Consider the following 7,732-nt stretch of genomic DNA (forward strand, 5'->3'; position numbering starts at 1 on the left):
GCGCCTGGGCGGCTCAGTCAGTTAGGAGTCCAACTTCGGCTCAGGTCATGATCTCGTGGTTTGTGAGTTCGAGCCCCAAGCACGGAGCCTGGAGACTGCTTCAAATTCCGTGTCTCCCTCTCTCTGCCCCTCCCCCCGTTCACACTCTCTCTTAAAAATACACAGACATTAAAAAAACAAATCAGGTCGCTACAAAGCTCCCCGTGCCCGCCCACCCTCACTGAGTCCAGTCTTTCCCAGCTAGGCTAGCAGTCAATCATCATGGTAGAGGCAGGGTGAATAGTCAAAACTGAGGAGAGGCCTCTTCCTGTTCCTCCGAAGACTTCTCCCCTGCAAGGGGAGGTACTGTAGGCTCACAAAATACCCTGCTTCGACAGATCTAGTCCCCTTTGAAGAAGCCATCACTCACAAAGGAGGCAGGACAGGTAAGGGTTCAATGTTCAGTTTCCTTTAATGACCCCCATCTCCCTGAAGGGCAGGTGCAGGCAGCTAGGTGACAGCAAGAGATGTTCACTTGAAGATCTTGCCCTGATTGAAGGCTTTGCCCACATGCTGGAAGGCCCCCTCCCAGGAAAAGTACTCTCGAACCAGCGTCTGGGCCTCCTCGCTGCCAGGGTCCAGTTTCCGCCATGTATAGGACTCGTAGTCCACCTGCCAGTCTGGACTCAGCTGGGGAGAAAAGGCCAGGTTAAGCAGCATGTGGTCAGGTTATCAGATACTGTCCCACACCTGTTACTTCCAGCTCAGACACATGTCATCAGCTCCTAAAACGCCTGTGACCGCGACGGCTCCTTCCTGTACATATCCCTTGAGCTCTCTTGAATGCCTACAAGGCACAGGAACCGAAGTGTGTTTCCCATACCCCTGCCCCACCCTCAGGAGAAAGACTCCTCCCCTACACCTTTCCTCACCGGGAAGGCAAGCTCCTGGCCTCGGAAGACCCAGACTCCAGAAATGGAGCTGCTATTGTTGGTTCCGAAGAGAATGACACTGGCAAAGGCGTTCTTCCTCAGCTTGTCCAACCGCTGGAACATTCCTGAAGGGGCGAGGGAGAACATGCTGCCTTTAGGATCACATCAGCCACTACCTTGCGCTCCCCTTTCCCCTTCTGACTCCCCCCTCCGCTCACCGGTAATGAGGTTGCAGCTCATGAAGGTCTGGGTGAGCTCTTCGGGGAAGCGGTACTCCGCGTACCACAGGGACCAGCCATCCTTATCGAAGTGCTCCCAGAAATACGGCAGCGCCACGGACAGGGTGTCCTCATTGGAGTATTTGCGCTTAAACTCATCCAACACAAAGGTACTGAACGGAGGGAAAAAGTAAGGTCAATGTGGAGGAGGTTCTCCTGAGGTAACAAAGGGTGATGGGGCTGAAAGAAAATAAGGCCAATTTTCACTTAAAACATACTGGTTTAAAAGGTCACTGGACTGACAGATGGGCACAACCTTATGAGGGAAGAGAGCTAAGGGGGTGTGAAGAAGGGTCTAGGGTGCTCCTTTGCTTCCTACCTACAGCCTAAGTCAGCTAGGAGGCTAGGACTGAGGAGGGGGAGACCTATGGGGGGTGCAGGAATGAGACCTGCCCCTAGGGAGGCACAGACAACTGCTGCCCCCTGGTGGAGACCTAGAATAAACGCTCCCTTTCCTTCCTGGCAGGCCCCTGGGGGGTGGGGGGGGGAGNGGGTGCTTTCCCATTGAGTCACACTTGAAAACTGACTCACCCAAGTCTCGTACCCTACCGCAGGCCTCTTTAGGTTACATACACTACAATGTGACAGCAATGTAAGCAGTGAACATCTTCAAAGGGACTCCACCCCAGACCTTAACACCATGGCCTTTATAGTCACTAGTCTGCCCAGGAGCAAGCCCGGATGCTGAAAAGCCCTTAGGTTCAGATGATCTCTGAAGCGCTAGGGCTCAGATCAGGCACAATGAGCAGGCGGGGCTCTGCCGCTACAGAGAGGCCCTTCCCCTCACGGTAGCAGTTCTATTTCTTTTCTTTGCAGTTAGAAAACCGCGAGCTGAAGACAATCACCCACAAAGCCAGCACACAAGACAACTAATTAATATTTTTATACACTTCCCACTGGTGACTTTCCTAAGATGACGCATCTAGCATTGTGCCTTCTACGATCTGTTCATGTGATACTATGTCACCCTACTGAGAATCTTTTCACAAATGTTTTAATGGCTGGGCGCCTGGGTGGCTCAGCTGGTTAAGCATCGGACTCTTGGTTTCAACTGGGTCATTTGATCTCACAGTTTGCGGGTTCGAGCCCCACATTCGATCCTCGCTATCAGCACAGAGCCTGCTTGGGCTGGTCTCCCCCTCTCTCTGCCCCTCCTCACACTGGATCACTCTCTCAAAGAAAGAAACAAAAAAGTTATTAAAAAAAACAAAACAAAACACCTTACTAAATGTTTAATTGGCTCAATTACTCATCAGCAAAAATAATACTAACAAACCCTAGAGTTAGACACCATCCCTTTCCCTCTCTCTCCAGATCCGGTTAAGTGGTGCGTTCTGCCCACTGCTTCCACAGAGCAAAGCAGAGGCTGGACTTTACCCCTGGGTCCCATGTTCCTTCCCCAATACACATCAGAGACCTCCCCAGAGGACCTTCCCCCTCAACCACCCAAAAAAGAGACTGGAGATTTTTTTTTCTTTACATCCTCCTGAACTGTTGGAACTTTGTAATTTGTGACCCTGTTGCATCCACTTTCTCCCAAAATGAACACGGGCTCTGAGCAGCTCCTGGAACAAGTTTAGCTGGAAGGCCCTAAGAGGACCAGAACTAACTCTGGACAAACAGTACTATTCATCTTTGAAGACGTTACCTTTGTGACCTTAAAAATCCAGGGCAGGGACGCCTGGGTGGCTCAGTCAGTTAACCGTCTGACTTGATTTCAGCTCAGGTCATGATCTCACTGTTCGGGATCTCGAGCCCTGCGGCTCTACAGGGCTGCTTGGGATTCTCTCTCCACATCTCTGCCCCTACCCCGCTCAAGCTCATGTTCACGTGCCCACACACGTACATGTTCCCGCTCTCTCTCAAAACAAACAAACAAACAAACAAACAAAAAATCCAAGGGAAAATCCTCTCGGCAACCCACTAGAGCGTCACGGCAATATAACAAACTGGTATTAACCAACATTCGCAAAAGGATAGAAGAAATGCAAAGTTTATTAAAGATTTTCAGTTTATTGGGGATTCATTTTCTGCCCGGAGTATATCAACCTAATGTATGTAAAAATCTCTAGCTAATAATTAACAGTGTCTATGTTACAACAGTATATATAATTTGGGTTAGTTATCACAGCTTATTTACACACACCAAAAAGCCTGTTCACTCTTGACCCGCCCCTGTGCTAAGTTCAAGGTAAATCACTTCGGTTCGAAAAGAAATACATCTGTAAAGAACAGCTGCATCTGACGCCTTCCCTGGTCTTGTATGAACTGCTAAGCCTGAGCTACACTTCAAGTTGCTCCCCAAATGGGCAAACGCCAGCTCCTAACCGTGACCATCCAGCACTAGGACGCTCGTCACTTACAAGTCTCCATGCTCCTATCATACCGCCAGCAGCGTGCGCCTTCATGCTGGGTTACTCCATAAAAAACCATTACAGGGCGCCTGGGTGGTCCAGTCAGTTAAGTGTCCGACTCTTGATTTCAGCTCAGGTCATATCCCAGTTTGTGGGTTTGAGCCCCATAGCGGGCTCAGCGCTGCCAGCATGGGCGGCTTGGGATAGAATCTCTCTCTCCCTGTCTCTGTCCCTCCCCCACTAGCGCTCCCTCCCTCTCTAAATATAAATAAAGATGAAAAGAAAAGAGAAAAAAAAGGAGAGAAAAAGAGGAAAAAAAAGTTACAAAATAAGGGAGGTGGAACCATGTTAAACACTAACAGAACTAGTGAAAGGCTGGACGGCTTCGGGAAAGGCAGAGTGAGCAGATGTGAAGAGCAGGGAGAAATGAGAACTACTACATGTGAAGTGGCTACAAACAGGACAGGGCTGGTCTCATAATGCTTGCAATTGTTTTTTTGTTTTTTTTTTTTTGAGAGAGAGAAAGCGCACACGCGCACGAACACGCACGTGCACAAGGGCAGGGAGCAGAGAGAGAAAGAATCCCAAGCAGATTCCATGCTCAGCGAGGAACCCAACATGGGGCTCGATCCCACGATCCTGGGATCATGGACCTGAGCTTAAATCAAGAGTCAGATGCTCAGCCAACTGAGGCCACCCAGGTGCCCCATAATGCCTGTGATACTAATTTTTTTTTTTTATTTTTTAAAATTTATTTGAGAAAGAACGAGAGAGAGAGAGAGAGAGAGACAGCAAGAGCAGGGGAGAGTCAGAGCGAGAGGGAGACAGAATCTGAAGCAGGCTCCAGGCTCTCTAGGTCCTCAGTCACTGCCCTAGGTCTCATTAGAATCGCAGGCATTGGGGCGCCCAGGTGGCTCAGTCGGGTAAGTGTCGACTTCGACTCAGGTCATAATCTATCAGTTTGTGAGTTCGGGCCCTGCACTGGACTCTGCGCTGACAGCTCAGAGCCTGGAGCCTGCTTTGGATTCAGTGTCTCCCTCCCCCCTCCCCTGCTCCCCCTCAAAAGTAAACATTCAAAAATATTCATAAAACTCACCCAATTCTTAAGAATAAACTCAGGAAGTTGCTTTACTTACAAACAAAACATTCTTGACTTTTGCATGGACAACCTAAAACTCTAGGCCCTTGCTGTGTAAGAGGAACACGCACAGGGACACACTGGCCTTCCTGGGTCCCGGGCCCCTGACCCTCTAGTACCCTTACCTCTTGGGCAAGTGAGCAAAGGGGTCCTTGGCCTTCGGCTCTGCAGCAAGCGCCTGCTCACACTCATCCATCTCCTCCTCAGGAGCAGGGGCGGCAGCCTTTTTCTCCTCTTTCCGCTCAGCCTGGGGCTTCTGCTTTTCTTCCCGAGAACCCTTCTCCTTCCTGGGGGTGTCCTTTTTAGGCTGGCTCTCTGCAAACTTTTTAGCTAGTACAGAGGGAGAGAATTCAATCTCTTTCCATGAGCCTCTAAAGCCAGGTGGTAAATAGGTGATGGAGGAAAACTGCTGGGCGGGACCACAAAGGGGTCTAGGCCCCGCCTTGCCATCAGTTCCCTGTACGTCCTGAAGAACACAACCCTCAGCAACAAGTATGCACCATCGTTTCTAGACGTTAACGCTAACGAGTAAGGGTATGTTTGCGTGCAAAACAAGCTGCCTGAAATATCAGTCACTACGCGGGACACCCTACATTCTGCGGGCCCACATAACCCAAAAGTCTGACGGGAAATCAAGGGATTGAGACTGAGCAAACCAGCCTCTGCGCCAGGTCACACAGCTCCTCCACCTCCTCCGACTTACCATCAAACTGGGCCATCTTCTCACAGAGTTTCACCTCCCCCAAGATGGCTCGGAACTGCGGCTGGTTAATGCAGGTGAGGAACCAGCGGTTGGTGTTGGGGAAGGCCTGGCGGAAAGAAGGCTCCAGGACCTGTCAGAACAGAAGGGTGGAGACCAAGTCAGTGGAGAGAAACCATGACCTTGACACGGAGACAGAACACAGTAAGCAGTCAGTTCTATGGCGCTGGTTCAACAAGACTTGGGTTCAAATCCTACGCTGTTAATTAGCTACGTGCACTTGGGCCAGGTCCCATTTCCCCTCATCCGTACACAGGGCAAGACTACAATGATGCCCGCAAGGCCCCTGGCACCATCTCTGACACAAATTAGGTGCTTTTTCTCTTGACAATTACCACACTACTGTTCTGGACCACTATCAGTCCAAGAGCTGCTGCTCGGGACCCAGAAAGAAAGGTCCTAAAGAGTTCCAAGCCAGAGACCCTTGTTTCTTTCTAGACCAAAGCTCTACCTTCCTCTCAACCTCCCAGATGGCAGCTCCCTAGAATCCCATCTTACCCCAGGGACTACTTCCTGTTTACCTTCCCCTTTTCCACAGTTCAGCACAATTTAATGGGTGCTCGATCCCATCCTTCACTTACTATAAAACTACTTGGTACAAATGTTTATATGGCACCTTAGTCCTTCTTTAAATTTACTTTGAGGGAGAGAGAGAATCCCAAGCAGGCTCTGCACTGTCAGTGAGGAGCCCGATGCAGGGCTCTTACCAACCAAGAGATCATGAACTAAGCAGAAACCAAGAGTCAGACACTTAGCCATCTGAGCCATCCAGGCAACCCGGCACCTTACTCCTGTCACAAAGCCAATTCACACCAACATATTCCAATCTTTTAAATGTCATGTGTCAATTAAATAGAAGGGAGGGAGGAAGGAAGGAAGGAAGGTAAGTAGGTAGGTGGGGGGGAGGGGGTGCAGCGCCTGGATGGCTCTGTTGGTTGAGCAACTGACTTTGGCTCAGGTCATGATCTCATGGTTCATGGGTTTGAGCCCCACATCAGGCTCTGTGCTGACAGCTCAGAGCCTGGAGCCTGCTTCGGATCCTGTGTCTCTGTCTCTCTCTGCTCCTCCCCTGCTCATGCTCTCTCAAAAATAAACATCAAAAAAAATAAAAAATTTTAAAAACAAAAAAGGTGGAGACACACAGAACTACCTATTACTCACTTTGCCAAATAAACAAAATTAACAAATATCATTTACATTAACTACACGATATATATATTTTTTTAACCAAACCTCAAAAACTAAAGAATATTCAATAACAAAAGTAAATAAAAACTCAAAAGTAAAAAGTATTTCATATATCAAACAGTCCTTTAAATTAAACTTAGCTTCGTAAACAAACTCACTTACCATCTTTTAGTTTGCTAAGACCAGAGAGAAAATGACCTTGGCACGGAGACAGAGCATAGCAGTCAGTTCTATGGCGCTGGTTCGGCAGGTCTTGGGTTCAAATCCTACACCGTTTATTAGCTACGCGCCCTTGGGCCAGGTCCCATTTCCCCTCACCCGTAGGCAGGGCAAGACTACAATGATGCCCGCAAGGCCCCTGGCACCATGTCTGACACAAATTAGGTGCTTTTTCTCTTGACAATTACCACACTACTGTTCTGGACCAGTACTGGTCCAAGAGCTGCTGCTCACGACCCACCAGCATGTCATCTTCTTTGACCCAAAAACCTCAAGAGTAATTATTGCTACCCTAGTTTTAGAGCTTACAGAGAGAAAAAGAACTAAATGAATTCTCCAGCCCTCTCACACTCACCTCTACCTACAACTTGTAACTAACGAAGCCAAGTACCGAACCTAGTTCAGCCTCCACAAGATCTTTGTAACGAAGGTCCCAGCTCTACCTGTCCTTACAGCTAAGCACAGCTGCCTTTCCCAAGAAACACATGGAAACCAAACTAAACACCTTAGCTGCCCCAGAGAAATCGGGACAACAGAACATTCCCAAACTCCTCAGGAGGAGAAAACGCGGCCTGGCCCTCAAATCTGGGATTCCTCGAGTCGAGCTGTTACCTGAGAGGACTCATTAGACTCATCACTTCATTTCTAACCCCACCCACCCACCACCCTCTGCCGACCCGAACCCAGATTCTTTATAAACGTCACCTGTTTATACAGCCACAACAGGGTGCAGACAACTGTGATGTCGGCCAGTGTCACGCGTTCGCCCACCAGGAAAGTCCTGGTCTTCAGGTGAGCATCGAGTAGCCCCAGAATTCGCCTCACCTCCTCCTTTGCATTCTCTGTGGCCTATTTATTTCAAATGATCAAACTTAATAGCGGGC

General features: G+C 49.2%; 1 protein-coding gene across 1 annotated transcript in view; it reads right to left on the reverse strand.

Annotated features, from left to right (window-relative positions):
- Nucleotides 1-432: 432 nt before the first annotated feature.
- EEF1G (eukaryotic translation elongation factor 1 gamma) overlaps nucleotides 433-7,732 on the reverse strand; it is a 10,705-nt gene continuing 3,405 nt past the window's right edge. Inside the window, exons 5-10 of the mRNA XM_077759639.1 lie at nucleotides 7,554-7,697; nucleotides 5,385-5,514; nucleotides 4,807-5,011; nucleotides 1,130-1,302; nucleotides 912-1,036; nucleotides 433-669 (exon numbers count right to left, since the gene is read on the reverse strand). Of these exons, the coding sequence (XP_077615765.1) occupies nucleotides 511-669; nucleotides 912-1,036; nucleotides 1,130-1,302; nucleotides 4,807-5,011; nucleotides 5,385-5,514; nucleotides 7,554-7,697 (936 nt within the window). The 3' untranslated portion in view covers nucleotides 433-510. The remainder of the gene's footprint in view (nucleotides 670-911; nucleotides 1,037-1,129; nucleotides 1,303-4,806; nucleotides 5,012-5,384; nucleotides 5,515-7,553; nucleotides 7,698-7,732) is intronic.

This window comes from Crocuta crocuta, unplaced genomic scaffold (assembly GCF_008692635.1).
Source record: "Crocuta crocuta isolate KB4526 unplaced genomic scaffold, BGI_CrCroc_1.0 scaffold53, whole genome shotgun sequence".
NCBI lineage: Eukaryota > Metazoa > Chordata > Mammalia > Carnivora > Hyaenidae > Crocuta > Crocuta crocuta.